The 21,124-nt window shown below is 39.4% G+C and overlaps 1 protein-coding gene across 5 annotated transcripts in view; it reads right to left on the bottom strand.

The window, feature by feature from the left end:
- The window catches only part of PDE8A (phosphodiesterase 8A), a 255,093-nt gene that overhangs the window by 107,153 nt on the left and 126,816 nt on the right, over positions 1-21,124 (bottom strand). Inside the window, exon 1 of one of the 5 annotated variants that reach the window (XM_039491038.1) lies at positions 4,929-5,015. The exons of the other annotated variants lie outside the window; for them this stretch is intronic. Coding sequence (XP_039346972.1) covers positions 4,929-4,994 — 66 coding nt within the window. The 5' untranslated portion in view covers positions 4,995-5,015. Of the gene's footprint in view, positions 1-4,928; positions 5,016-21,124 lie in introns of those variants that run through there. 5 annotated transcript variants of the gene reach the window in all.

Here is a 21,124-nt window from a genome sequence, read left to right on the forward strand (position 1 = left end):
ACAGGATAATGTGAACGAAAAATTACTACTGTCATTATAACTAAATTTTCAATACGAAATATTTTCTGCAACCTAACAAAGCAATGGGTTTTTTTTCCCTCCTTAACAGATATGAATGCTTGGATTTGTTATGGAAGAATTAAACACAAGCAACAACTTTTTCAGCTTGTATCTTGAATGCTGTGGACTACACTGAAATCCTGAAAGATTTGAGACTAATAATAGAAAATGGATCTAGATTGAGAACTCTGTTTAGGTGAAACATGAAATTCCATTCTGGCTGAATGCTACAGCTTTCCAGTTTTCTCCAAATCTATATCACATTTGTTCTGGAGGCCATCAATTCAAGTCACTGAGACAAAGGGAGCTTTGCTCTGGTGGCACAAAGTACTTGTGGTGCAACAGTGGTAAATAACCACTATGAAGTCAGATTAAGCCGTGACTTAGCACACTGGGTCTTTTTTCGCTGCCTAGAACTTTCACAAATTGCCATGTGCTAACCTGATTTCACTTAGCTAACTTTGCTTCACTGTTTATGGATTTATTTAGAAAATCATATACAGCAATAATTATCTATAAACCCCGGGTATCTGAAGAAAGCTGCATCAGAAATGCATGGCCTATTTTCACACATTTAGACTGTCTCTGCTCCATGGCATATGGATTTTGAAAACCTCTGCCATTCTGTTTAATTTGTCCAGCAGAGCCTGTTTTGTTGACCTTCAGGGCAGGTTGCAGGCTGGGCAGGGTGGAGAGGAGAATGTCTTATTTTCTGTGCCTTGGGAAGAACGAGGGGAGGGGGTTACTTATTGCAGACATAAGGTCAACTTGAACAGCATTGTTAGTGTGCTTTGTCTGGAGTGGTCACAATGTAGCAGCTGGGCAAAAGAGAGAGAGCAGACTGTGAGGTCACATAAAACTGGATTATGACAGTGAATCAACTGGCATTAGGAATAAGCTAATTAGAAAGGAAGAAGCTGCTTGTACACGCGTCTTGCTAATCAGTGATTATGGGAATGAAAATGTGGAGAAAATACATGACAGCTAAATGGGGTTTTAATAAAATATTAAAGAGACTAATCGTCCCTTCCGCCGAGGAGCACAGGACTAAATGAGCACAAATACTGGCCAGATATGGCTAGTGAGCATAGTCCCCAAGCCTGCAGAGGGTCCTTTGTGAGAACATAGCACGGTGGGCTCCTGTGGGATTCAGGAGGGACTGATGGGCTAGACTGTCAGAGTCAGGGAACAGCTACTTAACATGTCACTGGTCCCTGGGAAATCTGCACTATTCTGCGTGCAGCTCCCATCAGAGGCCATTGACAGAAAGAGCAGCAATGGCTTCCAATCCATAACTGAGGTGCCTGGGGAGGGCTAGCGATCCACCAGCAAATTCCAGAGAGCCAGTGGCAGCCCAGCCTGAGTGAGCCATCCTATCAAATTTAAGGAGAGGAATAGGGGGATTATTAGTTCTCTGCACAGATGTCTCAACTATAGGGATGGATCCAGATTTCCCTGAGTCTTGGGACATCTATGCAATTGTTATTCTGGCCTCTATTCTTTCAACATGGCTACAAACCTCTCCCCTGAGAGAATGATGCCTTAAAAACAGCATGCAGAAAATTGTAAAAATGTCCCCTTCATGAGTGTGTTTTTCAGTGGAAGGGGGTGGGAGGGTCATACATATTCTAAAGTGAGGTACTGTTTCTTTAAAGATTTCTCCCAAGCTGTAATATAATGCCACATCCGTGGATATGACAGTATTTGACCACTTAACAAGAGTAGAATTCAAACCTCTATCAAATAGAATCCAGTAATAACATGTTGTTGGCATCAGCAAAGGTAGTAAAATTTACAGTGAAAATTAAATGGTTCAACTTAACTTTACAGTTGAGAATTCAAAGCTACATGTTTGAGAGTTCAGTTGTGTACCCTGTCTCACCAATACCAAGCACTGGCCACGGAGAGAACTCATGCCAGCAGTTCTGATGCTGTTCACAAACCACTTGAGCCACATTCTTATGGTTTACAACGTCAGCCGAGGCCCATGAGTGTATCCACTCCAGGGGCCATCTGTTATCCTTTGTGTAACAGCCATTGTTAACTCATTGTCACTGGGAAATCATTTACTTGATATCTTTAGCTGGCTACCATCATTGGGCAAAAAGAAAACTGGTCCTTAAACATAAGACTGTTTCCAAAGCTTGATTACTCTACCACTTGCCTTCCAACCTATTCTATTTATGATTTAAAAAGAAGATTTGTATGGGGTGAAATCCATTTCTAGTTTTCAATAGGCTTGTTTACGGCATTTTGATAGTCTTAACAAAAACAAAATACTCTGGATTGGTAAAAGTATAAAGTCAGTCTTTCCTGAATTCTGACCACAGCAGCCAGGAAAGTTAAAAAACAGCCACACTATACACAGATTTGGAATAAGCACTCTCTTATTTACTGTACATCTTCATTACCCCACTGAAAAGCATTCAAGATTATTGTAGCCATTTTAATCTTGGCATACTTGATTATATTCAATGGCCCTGATCCTGCAAACACTTACATATGTGAGCAGCCCTGTTTGTTTCAGTACAACTACCTCACACGAAGGACCAGAGACATAGATATAAGATGCCTTTGGAATGTGTAAGTTGCAAAAATGAGAACTCAGTGTCAACAAAAGCTCAAGTTCGACTGACTCCTATCAGTTATTAGTTGAACTATACATTACTAAAGGAATATGAGACGATGCACAAACTACATTTCCACTAACATACAGCAGTGTTTGTAAATAGAAGGGTACAACAGCAATACCTGGTTAAAATGTAACTGAGATTCCCCAGCACCCATCAAAAACAAACAAACAGACAAGACAAAGCAAAGTATTAATTTGAGCTGACCTTGCAGTATTCGCCTTGCTTTCAAAACCATTTTTTGTTTTTAGAAAATACTGCGGGTTCTGTACTTTACGTGGTATTTCCAGCGGACACAGTTCTTCCTGTGGTATTAGACCTGGCACTGCCACAAGAACATTGCCCCTGATTGTCTCAAGGAAAACACCACAAAAAGGAACACTTTCCGCAACTGATTGAAAACATCTAAAAGAAAAAAAGTATCAGAATGAAAAGGAGAGAAAGGAAACTTAGAAAAACTGGAAATAAAGAAAGGGATGGTTAAAAAAATAAAAAGAATTTTTGGGAAGGTTTTTTGTTTGTTTGTTTTTTTAAGAGAGATTCCAGTCAGACTCAAAAGCTTTGCTCATTTTTAGCTAGTGGATTCAAGCCAGAGCCTGGCCTTGGCTCTGACTCAATTCTTCTCTATAGCTTTGATTCATTGAAATCTAATTTGAAACAGGGGGAGGGGTGAAATGTTGACATTGCCGCTGGAGGGATGATGAGGAGAAGAGGGGGTGGTCATGCCCACCTCTTCCCTCTCATCCACTTTTTGGGGAGGAGGGTCTTTTGTTCCTGGGATCCATTCACATTTCTTTCTTCCCAGGGAGAATTATCAGCTCCTGCAGCCTTTCAAGTTTTTGAGTGGTTTTTTTTTTTTTTTTTTTGATGTGCCAAAGTAGAGTCAAGGGGGAAAAACTAGACCATATATAGATTACATACACTACAAATAATACATAGACCTCATAGATGTGCACAGATGATGTTCCATCAGAATCTAATGTTGAGACATGGATATATTCCGTTCATTTAAAGGAAATTAAGTACTCATTTACATTTCCAATTTGACAGAAGAGAGACTGACATTTTCTATCTATCCACACAGCAAGTACAGTCTCAGTGTTGGCAGTGCACGCTCCCCAGCACTGCTCTGGCAATGTGCCACAACCCTGTTCCATAGGGGCCACCTCAATGGATGAGAGGGTTGCTCAGTTCCCAGATATAGTCAGCCATGGACCTCTATGCGGAGACTCAACAAAGCTAATGCTGAGGGTGGATGACCTGCCTTAGAGGAACTGGTCTGATTTATTGCACATATGCTACACCAGTCAGGCGGTAACATGCTCCTAAACTGAGCTGGATCTAAAGCAATGATCTAAAGACAGCACCTTTCATTAATCCAATTAATTACCTGAGTTCCCCAATCCCTCTGACTAGGAATTTTTTAAAAAGATACAGAGGCAGAATTTTTCCACACAAAATGGGTGTGGCTCAAGAAGACCACATTCTGAGTGGCAGGGGAAAAAAGACAGCTAGGAAACAGATGGATAATGTGAGCGGCTATGATCATTTTACTACTAAAAAATAAGTGCTCTCAAGCAACACACTTTTGGGAAATATATACTGATTTCCCTAACGATGCTAGAAGGGAAAAGTTGTGGCTAAAAGTTGTTGGCATAGTACTTGCAGGGTGGAGTGGAACTTGCCATCATCCAGTAGCTGCACCTAGTGACAAAAATATTGCTGGCACCAGTTAAATTAGAGACTGTGGGTTAGAGCCTCAGATAGGCTCATATCTGCTTGGCAGGCCTGAAAGAGGGAACAGTCCCCAACTTCCCCCACTCCCTTGATCAAGATGCAATGAGGAGCCAGTTTGACCAGTGCAACCCCAGGGCTGCTCTAACTTGTATCACCCTGAGCATTGTTCCACTGGCCCAAGATTGCCACAATGTAGCATGCTCCGGCCATCTCTCCCCTCCCCCTCCACCTCCGGCACGTCACTTCCCCAGGAAGCCAGAGGTGGGAGTGGATGACACAGAATGGTCTATAGTATATACTGACCTTATACATCTAGGGATTTCCCTATGCAAGGAAATTCCCTGTTAAAGCAGCTTTCCTTCTGCCTTTACACTGTGGGTGCAATGCAAAAGGGGTAGAGCTGGGAGCCACGGATCTGGAGGATGACTTCTCTTCCCTTAAGACAAATGATTTATAAATCTTTTCAGCCTCATTCCTCAACACATGAATTAATAAGCTGACCTGTATTTTGCTGCTCTCTGGAGTACGCATCACTGCTGTGCAAAATCTGGTGCTCCTTCCTCTCATGCCAGTCTTGGGCTTACCAAACTAAATGTCTGGCAGAAGATCGCTGTTTGGCATTTGCTTTTCCTCCTATTTATACTGGTTCAAAAGGAGTTGGCTTCTGACACCATATCGCAGGACAATGACAAAGAACCACAGGAAACAACTTTCACACCGAGCAAGGGATTTTATCAGAATAATACCATTATCCCTAAACCTACGGCAACCCATTGCTCTGCTTCACTGTACAGCTTCTATTTAGAACTTTCCACAACCCCTCTCTGACCTGCCTTCCTGCTATATTTTTAAAGAAACAGTACTCATATTCTCCACTCCTGGAGAGTAAAATATTCCAAGAGTGTCTGCAGGGCCGCCCAGAGGGGAGGGAGGCAAGTGGGGCATTTTGTCCCAGGTCCTGGGCCTCGCAGGGGCCCCCACAAGAGTTTTTCGGGGCCTCTGGAGCGGGGTCCTTCACTCGCTCCGGGGGGCCCGGAAAACTCTTGTGGGGCCCGGGACCCTGGAGCATCTTCCGTGGCAGGGGCCCCCTGAATCCTCTGGGTGGCCCTGAGTGTCTGTATAAAAGACTAGTGAATAAAAATAACAAATGCAATAATCGATTACAGAATGGCAAAATGATGAGAGACCACCACGCCGAAGAGATAACTAAGCAACAACCTTTTTGTTTTGAAATCTGTGAGGAATAAAAATATCATGAACCAATAAACGAGTATAAATTCAATCTAGACAAAAATTAATTATCTAGTTTGAGGGATTGTTGGAACCTGGAAAGAAGTTTTGAAACACTATTTAGCCAAAAATTGATTCACACTTCAAGGTTATATTACAAGTAGCTATCCTTTGCAAAGATGTGTTAGGAACCCCATATTATTACCCTGCTAATCTCCTGAATCAAAACAGGTCTGAGGCTGGCAACAGGTGCCAGCATACCAGTGTCTGTTACACTGATAGTGTGTGCATTAGCATGACTTTGAAGTTGCAGTCCTGCACCATAGAGAAACACTGAGAAAGGTTTTAAAAAACAAAACAAAAAAAAAAAAAAAAAACCAAGGCTTGTGGCACTTTAGAGACTAACAAATGTATTTGGGCATAAGCTTTCGTGGGCTAGAACCCACTTCGTCAGATGTATGAAGTAAAAAATACAGGAGCAGGTATAAATAACATGAAAGGATGGTGGTGCTTTACCAAGTGCGAGGTCAGTCTAACAAGATAAATCAATTAATAGCAGGATACCAAGGGAGGAAAAATAACTTTTGAAGTGGTAAGAAAGTGGCCCATTTCTGACAGTTGACAAGAAGCTGTGAGTAACAGTAGGGAGAAATTAGTATTGGGGAAATTCAGTTTAAATTTTTTAATGACCCAACCACTCCCAGTCTTTATTAAGGCCTAATCTGATGGTATCTAGCTTGCAAATTAATTCCAGTTCTGCAGCTTCACATTGGAGTCTGTTTTTGAAGTTTTTTTGTTGAAGAATTGCCATTTTGAGATCTGTTATTGAGTGACCAGAGAGACTGAAGTGTTCTCCTACTGGTTTTTTAATCTTATGATTCCTGATGTCAGATTTGTGTCCATTTATTCCTTTCTTGCCAACTGTCTGTAATGGGCCACTTGTATCCAATTAATTTTAGTTTAACGTGCATCAATGGCCTGATGGCTGATACAGGGAAAAGCATGGATACCAATTTTCAAAGGGGTCCACTGTTTGGGGTGCCTTTATTTTTGGAAGGTCTGGGGCCTGACTTTCAGAAGGGCTAAGCGCCCCTGCTTCCAAAAGAAGTCAAAGTGGGTGCTCAGCACCTCTGAAAAACATGTCCTAGGTGACTCAAGTTGGACTTCCAAAATTGGCAGACACTTTTGAAAATTTGAGCCTCCCTAGTTTGGCAAATAATGGCAATTTTTTGTCTGCTCTGCTTACTTTGGTTTTCTATGAGCTCTAAAGGAGAAGGCGTATCCCTCAGTAGTGCAGAGCTCAGAAGACAAGGCCTGGTTGGATCGAGTAGATTATTGAACATAATCTATATTTTGAAATAACTGATTTTGACATGGTATTTATTTATTTAGAGGTGATGAGGTGTGTGCACAATTACTGGCATTTGGAGCGGCCTGTGTCCCCATCCATGTCCATTCCAGGAAAGGCTAATCTAGATGTGTTCTGACTAGGGCCTCCATTCCAGCAAGCTGCCATTTTTTACCCTTTTTATACTCCCATCTCATAATGTCCTCTCTCTAGCAGGTGGCACCCTTTCCTCCTTTTGAATGCAAGTGTTTCTACAGGATGAGAAACTTGAGTTGGTTCCTGTACTCAGCTTTACTGAGTCAACAAACATTACATTGTTGCCTAGTTGCTGGGCTGGCCATTTGAATCTCTGAATCTAGTACTATAGTGTTGCTTCTCTTCAGTCACTTGCATACAATTACATAACTGGAGGGAAATCTATAAAAAACATATGTGACATTAGCTTACAATGTGATAAGTGGTTTCTTATAATTCTGAATACTTGCACAAATTTCCTGAAGACTTGTGTGCAAGACTGAAGTCTTTTGCATGATCTAGCTGGATTTCATTCAGCAATGTCCTAGACCATGATAGAAAAAGAGCCGTTTCTTTTTTAAAATAGTGATTTTAACTCTTAAACCAGGCTTAACTTGGTCAGGCTGGGAATTTAGGGCTTCTTCAGAAGAAGTGAGATTTTACAATTTTGACACTAAAACCAAACAAGCTTTTTATTATGATTAGAAGATGAAAGTACCACCGTTGTGGTGTTTACCATCTCTGTATTGCAAAGAATAATAGCGAAATTTAGAGCTTACTGTTAATGACCTACTGTTGCTACCCTCATCTAGCACATGAATCAATCTTCTGCTGGTGGCATTTGACTCAGATGATGAAAATCAACATGTGTTGGTCCACACTGCTTTGGATTGTTATTCAGCAGAATCCATCATCAGCATGGACACATGTCCCCTGGAATGGTGGTTGAAGCATGAATCTTTAGCACATCGGGCATGTAAATAACTTGCAACACCAGCTACAACAGTGCCGTAAGAACACCTGTTCTCATTTTCAGGTGACACTGTAAACAAGAAGCTGGCAGCATTATCTCCTGCAAATGTAAACAAACTTGTTTGTCTGAGCAATTGGCTGAACAAGAAGTAGGACTGAGTGGACTTACAGGCTCTAAAATTATACATTGTTTTATTTTGAATACAGTTTTTTTACATAATTCTATATTTGTAAAGTGATTGCCCTACAATATTTGTATTAGATGAATTGAAAAATGCTCTTGTTTTTTTACAGTGCAAATACTTGTAATCAAAAATAAATACAAAGTGAGCACTGTAGACTTTGTATTCTATGTTGTGACTAAAATCAATATATTTGAAAATGTAGAAAACATCCAAAAAATTTAAATAAATAGCATTCTATTATTAATTGTGCAATTAATCACGCTTAATCACAGCCCTAATTTTTATCAGTAAAGGCCAGATCAGAGAAGAGCACCTTGCTCTTACATTGGAAGGCGATGAGTGGTGTGTGGTTCTTTTGGACTGGCCCTTGAGAAAGTTCCACCTCCTGCACAAAGAAGCAGTACCCTTCATGAAGTCACAGAGTTTAAGGCCAGAAGTGAACATTTGATCACCTACTCTAATTCCTGTGTAACACAGGCCATTAAATTTCACCCAGTTAGCCTGTATTGAGCCCAATAAATTGTGTTTGACTAAAGCATAACTTGGGTTTGGTAAAGCATATCTTTCAGAAAAATATCATGATATGAAGACATCAATAGTTAGAGAATCCACCACTTCCCTTGGTAGTTGTTCCCATGGTTAATCACCCTCACAGTTAAAAACATATGCTTAATTTCTAATTTGAATTTGGCTGGCTTCTGCTTCCAACTATTGGTTCCTGTTATGCCTTTCTCCAGTGGATTAAAGAGCCCTTTAGTACTTGGCATTTTCTTCCTGTGACGGTAGTTGTTGCAGTATACAATCTCATTGTGAACGAGAGATGGTACATGTTCTGATATTCCTAGTTTCAAATTAGCTCTTCAGTATCACACTGCAATACTCAAGGGTCTTTCACTGGATAAATTATACCAAATTTGATGCTCCATTGTTTGAAGTGATCACAATTATCATACGGGCCCAAAGCAAAGCAGAAGATTCCAAAAAATGCTTCATCAGTCATATGAAGAAATCAGAATAGTCTGGTAACACAACAGACTACACTACATCCCTTATTTGGTCCCAAGAAAGTGGGGGAGGTGGATATTTTTTAAGTACAGGAACAGCACAGGACTTTAGGCCTTAGAATTTATTATAGCACTATATCCCAATTGTAGAACAGCAGAGAAGAACAGTTTATCTGTAAGTGGTTTTTGCCACGTTGTGTCTACCTCATAAAATGTCTTGTTCTCATCACTTGTTTTTCTGCTGTTAACAAGACTATTATTTCATTAGAAAATCTTATCTCCTTCTAAAGAGCTAAACAAAAATTCAAGCTGCAAAGGTTAGTGGAAGAGGAGCATTCTGCTCTGTCTTCCGCAAGGAGCAGATCTGCAGCTGGTGTAAATTGTTACAGTCCTATTAAAGTCAATGGAGCGGTGACAATTTACCACAGCTGAGAATTTCTAAGACTATTTCTAGGGTTTTCTGCAGCCTCCTCTGACATAAAAAAAACCAACAACACTGTGAATAAAGCAGAGTTGCTTGACGCTAAGTTGCCCTCTTTTAAATCTAAAGTAAATCACTGAAGGGAAAAAGCAACCAGAAAAAACAATATAAAACAAACAGTAAAACCATACAATCAATCCACTGGCAAAGACAGCCAATAAAGATTATCCACAACAAGGTTGTAAAATGACTGTAAGATAAAAAGAATGATGCAGCATTTTGAACAACTGGCAGCTCATAAGTAGGGAGGTTGTAATAAGCTAACATTAATTCTTCTAGGGTTTTTAATCATAATAGGCTTCATTTGATCATCCATGTATATACAGAGACTAGAGGAATATTTTAAGATTTTTAAAAACCTTTCAAAATATTTGAAAAATAACTTGGACAACAACAAGGTTGTAATGAAACTGTTGAATCACTAAGATTATCATGCTGTCAGTTGCAAATGTATATTAAATCCACTGAAAACATGCTCAGACAGCATTCTTAAAAGGGATCCAGGAGATCAGAAACAGTACTTTGATTTTTACTCAATCCAAGAATAAACAGCCATCAATTTTTACATGTTAGAAACACACATTTCCAAAATTACCTTTGTTTTCCACATTTGTGAAATATCACATTGTTTTTTAAAGGAAAGAATTCAAACTCTGAGAGAAACAACGTTACAAGTGTTGAGGGGGCAAGTGAAATATTTTAGTGTAAAAAAGGATGAAAGAGAAACCTCCATCTATGTGTAAGTCACTCAACGTATCAGAAGTCCTTGGTTTCATGACATGGTGCAGAGTGCTAGCAAATGCATTTTATATATAAACCTGATATTATTGTATTAAAACATTTCCTGTCAACAACACAGTATATTATGCAAATTTCTTCACATCATCCATTATAAAATTCAATATCAAATTAGAGTGAGGATCAATTACTGGATGCCTTTCCAGAAGAGATTATCAGTGGTTCAAACAAGATCTTTTCTAACTGAAACACTTTAAGAAAGAGTGTATATAAAATTATGCCATATAACTAACTGCAGTAAAACCGGAGCAATAATCTTTGACTGAAGTCAAAGGAACTATTAAAATCTATACCAGCCGAGGAACTGCCCTTCAGAGTATTGCTAAATTCTCTCTGCAGCCTAGTGTACTGAATCTTACATCTCAGAAATCATTTACTCCAAATTGCACCTCACCCAGCCTCTTGAAACAGAAGAGGTAGAAAAGGTGACTGGTAATGGCAATGGATATGAAGCCAATCATCGGCTCATAGAGCCCAAACTGGTAGTGACTGAAGCTGACTGTTCACAGTAACTTTTCTAGTTAAGTTAATGATCATAGTTGAGTTCTTAGTAGATGCATGCTTGCATTATGAAATCTCCCAACATCACTGGAACCTTGTTGGCAATCTCAACTGAGAGGCCAAGGACTGAACAGTCTCTGAGGCCAAAGGACCCTCTCACACCTGGGTGTGGTCCCTTCTTCTGGCCAGAGTTGAGGCACATTGTCCTGACAATGAGAGGAAGTTTGCGATGCTGCCAGCCATGTTGTGCCTGTTACAGGGATAAAGGACTTCAGTTTCCAGTGCTCCGTAAGCCAGTACAACTCTCCAGCACTCAAAAGATGTCCTGGGACAGTCTTTGAATGGGTAAGAAGGGATGCCAATGAGAACAGCAACTTTATTATGAGTGTATTTTTAACAGAGAAAATTAACAGAACAAAGAGGAAGGCAGGAAGGAATATTAAAATGCTCCAAAATTAAACTTCCTGACTGTGTGACGGAGAAGGCTGGATTTGCCAGTTAGCTCTTCATCCGTTAACCAAAGTGATATGGGAATGATGAGGATTATGGGGTCTGCCTGAGGTACCCACGCCACATAGTGAAGAGGTAAATACAAGATATGTAGACTCCAGTGCTATGGAAATCCAGCCAGAATATATCCTAAATATTCATTTTTATAAAGCAAATTTCTTCCCAATAACACAACATGCATTTAGTGACACACGTGAGATCTAATACGTAGCAGTAATTAGAGGACTGTTGCCCCACCCAGTGATTAGGGTACTAGCCTAGGAGTTGGAAAACCAGGGATCAAGTCCTGCACTACCCCAGACTTTCAGTGTAAGTCTTAGCCAGTCACTTACTCTCTCTATTCCCCATAATAGCACTCCCCTACGTCACAGGGGTGTTGTGAGGATAAGTACCGGTACCTTTAAGATTATGAGGGGCTCAGGTTCTATGGTAATGGGAGATGTAGAAGTATCTAAAATATCTAGAACTAGCAAACTTATCAGCTGCAGAAACAATAAAGAGGCAACAAATAAAACTGAAATAATGGCAAGATAAATGTATTAATCTTAAGAGCAAAGGACAATGAACATTTAAGCAATGATAAAAATTAAGAAACATAAGAAGCTGTAGTGGAGCCAAATCTAGTCCTAGAACTTAAAATGGAATGTTCTTACAAATGTAAATCCCACTGCTTTATGGGAAATTTGGCTGGTTATAACGCCAATGGCGCAAATGTGCTTAAGTGTATAAGGCGTTGTATATGGGACCTGTAACAACTGGATGCTGCTGCAGAATACCCTAGTGGTCTTGTGTGAATACTGGTCACATTAACAGATATAAATTTGGATGTAAGAGAGAGATAGTTTTGTTTTTATTAAATTCTTATACCTTACTAGTACAACTCCCTCTCCTTAAATACTCCCCATCAGTCACATCTGATACATAAGATCACATTCACATTGGAATACTGTGAAAATTACCATTATGCAGAACACAGTTCAAATGAATAGGCGACAAATGTAGTTGTCAAATATTGCTATGAAACTAAATAGTACAAATCTAACTTGCTTGCTAATGGAAGTATGAAGAGACTTCTATGACCATATGCCTAGCAATTAAACAAGAAATAGTAATTAGCTTGGGGACAAGCTTAATTCTCATTGCAGAACTTCACCTTAATAGCTCATCATGGGTCATTTGAACTAAAAAAACAAGAAGCTTATATTTTATCAATATATATTAATGACTGTAAGCATCTACAGCTTTCATTAAAAACATTAAAATAATGATTTCTGTTTAAATAGCCAATTATTTTAAATGTGAAAAGGATTTTCCAATTTAAATACTATAACTTTCCACAGTATAAGTCACTTGCATATTTTTTTTTGCTTAAAGAATTAATTTTAGCTGAAGAATGGAAAGTTTTTAACTTGAAGTGCATTTCCCTCAATTCCTTTCACCTGTGTGATATGCAAGTCTAAGGGAAAGTCAGTACAGAGAAAAATGGTGTGAAAGTAGCTAGCATCTTATAAAAATAGCTCTTTTGGGGGGAGTATAATTTATGCTACAGTTCTAAAACACAGGGAACTTTTAAGTTTCCTTGATATCTTCAGTTTTGCTCCTAAGCCAAAAGAACACCATGTTAAATTCCATGTAAATATCGCACAAATCACAGTCTTTCGTGGTATTCTTGAACTGTTTCAATAAGCCTTAGAGCTATCACACATTATCCCATGATTCAAAGCTTTAACCTTGAAGGAAAAATACACAAAACAGCTTCTGATTTTATCCTACTGAATACAGCATTGTAAATACCAGAACACTTATTTGATAAACATGATAGAATAGCCCTTTAAAGTGAGTATGCCTCATTTGCCATATTTATCGTATTGTAAATGGCCTCAGTGAAAACTACTTTAAAATGCAAAACACCACTAACTATGCTAATATTTTTACTCAATCTACTTGTAAGGGTTTTTTTTCCCCCTTTGTTTTTGTTTTAAGACAATACAGGGATGATAGTAGTTTTATGGAAAGGAATAACTTGTTTCCTATGCAGGAGGTACAGAGTCTTTAAAACTGAAGTATTTGTTTTGGGTCATCTACTGATATTAAGATTTTTTTTTAAATCAAATAAACTTGCTATAACTTAAAAATAACTAGCAGTTTATAAAGTTCAGAAGGTGTGAAGTCTCCTCCTATTTCACAAAGAAAACTTAGGTGTGTGTACAAAAGCCCTCCCATCCACCCTAAATGTATCCAGTACCAGACAGCATAGATTTACAGTTATGTAGCAAACATTCCATAGGACACAACCTCTTTTCACAGCATTGAGCAAAAGATCTGGTTCATTGACAAAGATGCCAGTGTGTGAATATGCTGAGATACCTGCACACTTCAGAATATTTTTAGCCAGAGTCCTCTGCCTCCCTTTTATAGGGAAAAGACTAGGGCAGTGCTCCTCAATAAATTTCATTTTAGGACAAAATATACGATAAGCTACAGGAATCAAAACCTCAGCTTTCACCCATACCAGAATGTACAAAATAGCATATATCCCTAAAGACGACCTACAGTAGTTATGAACAAGAAACGTACATATTTAAAACATACAGGGATGAACATATTGCTAATCTGATAGCATCGCTGTCAGGACACTTTTATGGAACACAGAGCTACTGACGAAGAAGAGAATCGCACACTCAAATATTCTGTAGATCTCTATTCTTCCTGAAAATCTTTAACTGTTAGCCAAAACCTGAAGTCCTGACTCAGTCTATTGGGAAACTGTGGAGTCAAAACAGGCCAACAAGCCAAGAGGACATAAGTGACACCCAGCTCTACATTTCCTTGACATCAAATGTAATCAGCACCATCTCCCAGCTAAAGCTGAACGCAGGTAAGGCGATGGCGATTCTGGTTGAAAATTGTAAACATTTCAGAGAACGTGCCTCTTCTATAACACCCCTCACTACCATGGGCTTCTGTCTTATGATTAAGTGAGCCTGCAGCCTTGGATTCCTCAATGGTAGACTGCCAGATACTCACAGGCACCAGAACACACCCACTTCATCGCAGCTAGCCAGAGGACTGAGCCCCCAACCTATCAGAACCAGAACTGCTGATCCACACATTCATGACTTCCAGGGTTGGTTATTGCAATGCATAGACAGAGCTAGGAATGAATCTACATACCCCAAACGGCTCCAGACACCACAAAAGGCAACAGCCCAGCCTGCTTAGCAACACAGTCTCCATGAACACATCACCTCAGTGCTCTACTGCCACGCAACCTGTCTATTTAATAGAGTCCAGTACATGATCTCTGTCCTGATACCCAACGCCTTCCATGAAATTTGCCCTAACTACCTGAAAAATCAACTCTGCATTCACGACCTACCAGGTCAGCTACATTCCATTAGAATCTTAAATGTGAGAACCCATATATGAGGTGGCTTGGGAGTGCAGGGGAGGAACTGTCACAGGAGGAGAGAGACCTAGAACCAGAGGTTCTCACAACAAATTTTTTGGTGGCCTCAGAACGCGGCCACCAACTCTTGCTGGTGGCCGCTCTGACAATTTTTCCTAAAATATTTAATTAAATTTAGGAAAAACAAATATGCACAGACACATGTCCAAATCATTGTAAACTATCTATCTATCTAGGGATTTTTTTGCAGACTCAATAAATAAAAATATTGTACAGTTGTCTCTATTCTTTATTGGACATAAACAGAACAGAAACACAAATAGGATGCTTTGAACGTTCCTGTCCTTTTTCTTATTGTTTCTTTTGCTTTTTTTGGTTGCTTTTTTTAAAGACTTGCTAGCTAATAAGTGTGCCGTGAAAAGTGATATTAACAAACATACAAATATAACTTTTCACAACAGACTTACTCTGCCCCGGCAAGCCCGGAGACAAATTAAGCCCTGGCTGGGGAGGCAGATACAAAGACTGCAGGGGTCAGAGGTGATGGGGCACAGGGGGAGGCAGCAGGGGCGTGGCTGAGGGGGAGTAGTAGGGGAGGGGCCAGGGGCTAGCTTTCCCAGCCAGGAGCTTAAGGGCCGGGCAGGACTGTCCCGCAGGCCATAGTTTGCCCACCTCTGCTCTATTAGCATTCCACTGATGTCCGTGGAATGTCCACACAAAACTATAGCTCCACATGCAGAGAAGGTGTGTCCTCCCTGGGATACATGTGAAATGTTTGGCAGCAGATTTCAAAGGCCAGTTCAAAATACAAATTCTCCCAGAAAATGGGAGCACAGGATTGAGAACACAGGTAACTGTTGTACCTCATCAGCAGACAGGTGTGTGCCACCTAGTCTTCAGACAATTTAATTAGTTTTTAATGATACGTGCAGGAGCTTCAAGCCAAATGCTTGGGCAGGGCCAGGTTATTATCTTAAGAAAATGTAAGAAATTTGTAAGTTAGCAAAAATACCGAAAAATTATACGTATATCATTACATAGCAACAGTCTTTTTGTAATGTGTTTGTATAGCTTCTGTCACATTGGGGTTCTGGTCTATGACTGGGACTCCTAGGCTTTACTGCAGTACAAATAATTTATGATAATATCAACATATAGACGACTGCCACATCGGGAAAATCAGCTACAGCTTTTTTAGGTTCACTTTCATTAAAAGAAAGATCCATTTAGATTGAGACACAGCATTAGAATGAGAGTGCAGGAGCAGTTTATATAGGTAAGGAGATCTTATCTTAGTGACATTACAATTCACGGAAAATATGTAAATATATCAATTTACCATGTGCATACAAAACCATTTCATGATTACATTAGATAATTATACACCCGATATCTTGTACAACAAATACAAGCGATACAAGCTGTGAAAATTGCATGAAACAAGGCACTGCTTTTTTGCCAAATCAGTTGGTAAACTGACTCAACAAGCCTTATCTCACTCTTATCAGACCACCTGTCTTTGCCCCTTTAATGTTAAGCTTAAAAGAGGAAATGAGCACTTAACTGATAGTGCTTCTTCAAAGAAAAGATTTGCTTCAGTTACCTTTGCGTTTTTTTAATACGATTGTTTAGTCAAAACTTGGCATCAATTCATGGTGTGCACCATGTCAAAGCTTTCAGGTTTTCAAAACACAAAGGCCAAGCCATCAGTAGTTTGAGCCAGAACCAGTGAGACTGTTCCTGGTTGGCATATAATTTGGGGGAAGACATTTACGTTCATTAGTTTGTCTGGGAAGAGAGGGAGTTAAGGGAATGAGTTAAGTAACTGCTTTTACAATGTAGGAAAGAACTCACAGTGGTAGTGGCCGTTTAAAATGTACAGCAACCAAGAGTGCTCTGTAATCAGATATATTTTCCCACATTTATGTTCCATCCAAAATACTCTCTTTTCTTACTGTTTTCCCTCTACATTCTGATTGCTGTGACATCTTATGAGGGCTGTTTGCAGGCAATTATTTGCAATTCCGCCAAAACTAAAGTGATGAGGAGCAGAGTTGACTGCAAATACACTAGCATTTTAAACATGAATAGAGTGTCTTTGAAGTGGCCTTTGGGCACAGACGGTCCGTAATTTATCATTATATCGTTGGACTGAAGAGATCAGCAAGACACTGTACTATGTGGCAATGCAGCTTATTTGGCTTTTGCTTGTTTAAAGAGCATTTCAAATATTTTTATTGGTATTTTCTATTCATCTCCAGCTCTTAGATTTTTTTTATTACCTTGTCTGTGTTCAGCATACTCATTTTTGACAATCAGAACATCTAGAAGCATAAATAAAATTCCAACAGAACTGGCAACATTTTCTAACTTAAAACAATTTTCTGATTTAAAGCTGCTTCCACCACCACATGCTAATCTCCAGCTACAACTTAAAAAAAAAAGTTATGAGCCTAGACTCTATATTATTTTTGAGTCCATATTTATGATCTTGTGATTGATTGCCTAAAAATACACGACTCAAGTGTTTTAGACTGTTAATCAAAATATGGTTCTTCCAAGTTCTCCCTTAAGGGCCAACTTGTTCCCATTGAAGTCAATGGCAAAACTCCCAGTCACTTATAGGGCCAGGATTATAATACGAAATAAGCAGTATTGACATTATCTTGTTGCAGGATGTAGAAGATATGCCAGTGCCGGTGTTTGGGTGGAAAAAATGACAATAAACACCACCAGCCTCCCCCAATGGGATCATATTGTATGCTTGAACAGTAATGTTTTCTTCCTCTTTGCCCATACCCATCCTATCCCCACTCCCTTCTTTCCCCAGAATTAGTGAGAACTTGCTGTTTGGAACAGCACCTATAGTCTCCCTTTTGTAATCTGGTGCATCATCCTGTCTTCCAAAGATATGGCACAAAATGAACAAAAAGACATTTTCTCACTTATAAATGAACTACTCCAGGCAGTCAGTCCTAGCATCATTGTGGGTTTAATCCCTCTGAAGGAGATCTCAAAAGCAGAAAAGATTCAAACACTGAATGGCACCCTCCACATGTTTTCTTCTCATTCAAGAAAGGAAAAAGTGTGAAGTTGAGCTCAGAGAAAATCAGTTTGTAGGAAGCAACACGTCCCTTTTGCTCCTATCAATACATCAATCAGGGTGTTATGGTCCTACAAGTACAGCAGGAGAAAACAAAACAAGAATCACAGACTACAGAATGAAAGAAGGAACAAAGTTCCTGCAACAGACACAGGAGCGACCCATCAGGATGCTGAGTGGCTCCCTAAGAGGTGCTAGAGCTGAGGTTACTTGACACACCGCAGGAGGCATTCAGCACCCTGCAGGATCCGGTACTTAAAGAGAAGAGATTTCTCAGACTCAAAATAGATTTGACCTTAGGATTCTCTTCCGAAAGTCCAGAACAAATGAAGTCATCATATATAAATTCTTCTGCCTCATGAATGTGTCTCTTGAACTCTGCACTGGTACTAGGCTGCCTAATTATCCAGAGCAAACACTTAATCTCCCTTAACCTAAAATGGTGATTACAGATCAGAGGAAGACTCCTGGAGCATTTCAGGAAGTGATATTTTACAACTCCTCATCGAGTGAGAAGTGCTGTACTTGTGACAGTCTCTAATTTTCTTGGGATAGAACACAAATGGCTATTTTGATTAGGCACAATACACTCTCTAATTATCTGGTTTAATTCTCAGCGAGGGACTATGATGTCCATATTATAATGGATTTTAGAGTTCACATTCAGCATGAATTAAGTGCCTATTTCTGTCAAAATGCATTCCACATTCAGAAGTGCATAGCATAACACATACCAACTTGGAAATTAAATTATTTCAATGATCACAGGCTGCACTGGAAGGGGGAAAAGGTTGCAATAGCATTCAGACATCGCCAATAGCTTGTATTAATGCAGTTAAAAGGAGCCCTAAGAAACATAACAGTGTGTATGAAGCTCAGAACACCACAGCAGCATTGCTTCCAAAGCGTCACAGGTTGTTGGCCCCGCCATGCTTTCAGTCTCTACTCCCTGGCATTCCACAGTACGTCTGGTGCCACAGGACTCTTTGTCGCTTTTTACATTCTGGCAGTGCTTTCCCCACATTAACCTAATCCTGCAATAATTCCAAAACAAACAACTTGGAGGCCTTTTGTCTTTTAAAATGTCCAAATGTCTCTTAATTGTTAGACAGACACCCTAGACTTGCCCTTTTTCCTTTTCCAAAGTTTGAGGCAAACTCTGCACCTAGTGTAAAAGCCTATCCTTAAGAAATACAGTTAAGTTTACCCACACACAACCCGGGCATTAGTCTCATTATGTTTTTACACCAGTATCCTAGTTTGGGAAGGGAGGAAGAAGATTTTGTTCGTAAAAAAGAAAAATCCATGTAGCAGTAGAACTTATTCTGAAATATTCTCAGATATGTGGGCCAAAGAATTCCTCCCTGGTTTGACTCCACTGGAGCAATATCCAGTAACCTAAGAAGTAGTATCAATTAACCTAGGGATATAGGGCCTGATCCATAAACCACCAAAGTGAATAGAAATACCCCCATTTACTTCAGCGGGTTATAGATCAGGAAATAAATAAGAGGGAAATTACATGGGCTAAAATGGATCTCAAATAGCTAAAAGTGTAAAAACAAACAAGAGATTCCCCAAATCATCACAAAAGCACATTGGGGGAAAAAAATCAATTATTCATATGCCTTACAAGGATCTAAAATAACTGTATTGATTCAAAAAAGGGATCCCTGCAGATAATTCAGTGAAGACCTCTGCTCGATGTGCAGCTGCCTCCAAAAAAAGTAAAAAAGTGTTACATTGCAGAAAAATAGAATGACAAGTAATATGCAGACTATTGTGCATTTATTTAAGTCAGTGGTTTGGTCATCACCTAGAATAGCGAATGCAATACTTGTCACCTCATCTCAAATTTTTTTGCACACTTGGGGGGGGCGGGGAGCTTCAAAGAAGGGCAATGAGAATGATCAAGGGCCTGAAAAAAACTCTCATATGAAGAGATATTGAAAAGTTTGGCACTGTTCACCTTAGAAACGTGATTAATATGAGGGGACATGTTAAAAGCATATAAAATCATGTGTGGTCTAGAGAAAGAAGACTGAGAATTTCTGTTCTCTGCCTCATAACAAAAGAGCAAGGGCAATTAAATTAAAAACTAATAAAAGGAAATACTTGTAAGACACTGTGTGATTAGACTGTAGAACTCATTGCCACATGAAGCTGCTGAAGCCAAAAACAACCTGCTCCAAGAAGGGATTCAAATGACTATCAGGAATATCCAGGGGTATAATTAATGATGGATTTTATGGAAGGCATATTAAACCTCATGCTTCAGGGCATAATGCAATCTCTAACTATTAAATATCAGAATAAAACCTAATGTGGGAGGCAGATTATTCCATGTCTTCCTATTGCACGGTTCTTACAATCTCCCTCTGCAGCTTCTGGTGTTGGCCACTGTCAGGGTACTGGACTAGATGGACCTTGGGTCTGACCCAGTATGGCAACTCCTATATTCCCACATAGAATATGGGGTTTATGTCAAGATACTTTCACCTGACCATCAATGCTGCATTACCACAGAACTCCTAAGTCTCTTTCATTTTGTATAACATATAATGAGAGATTTAGTAAAGTGCAGGGAATATAAAATCAGAGAACTTTGCAGTTAAATAAGTTAGCACCGACCATGCAAACACTTAGTAGATGCTTAACTTTAAGCACACAATTAACTACAAAGGACTACACACGTGCTACACAAATTAAGCACCTATTAAGTGTTTGCAAGGTCAGAGCATTAATCTGTACTAACAGGACTACAAAATTGTTCTTCCTTGTACAAGTCTCGTTTGGGGGGTATTTTGCACAGCTGAGCAAAATAGGTCTTTATTTTTCATTTTTACCAACCAACATGTGCTTGGGTTAACATATTTTAATTATAGTTGTTCAAAAATACTGTAATAAAAGGTAGGTATAACCTTACAGGTGCCAGAAAACAAAATAGTCAAAAACATGCAGATATACAGTATAGAAAAAGTTTTAAACCTGATGTCAGCCAGCCACAGATTTTTATTTAAGTTAGTGACAACCATGTCAATATTTACTTACAGGCACAGAGCCTGTAAACACCCTCTCTCGTGCTTAGCTTTTGTAGGATCAAGGCCTTAGATATTATAAGCAGTGAAGTGGAATCTCTCA

Source organism: Mauremys reevesii, linkage group 10, assembly GCF_016161935.1.
Source record: "Mauremys reevesii isolate NIE-2019 linkage group 10, ASM1616193v1, whole genome shotgun sequence".
Classification (NCBI taxonomy): domain Eukaryota; kingdom Metazoa; phylum Chordata; order Testudines; family Geoemydidae; genus Mauremys; species Mauremys reevesii.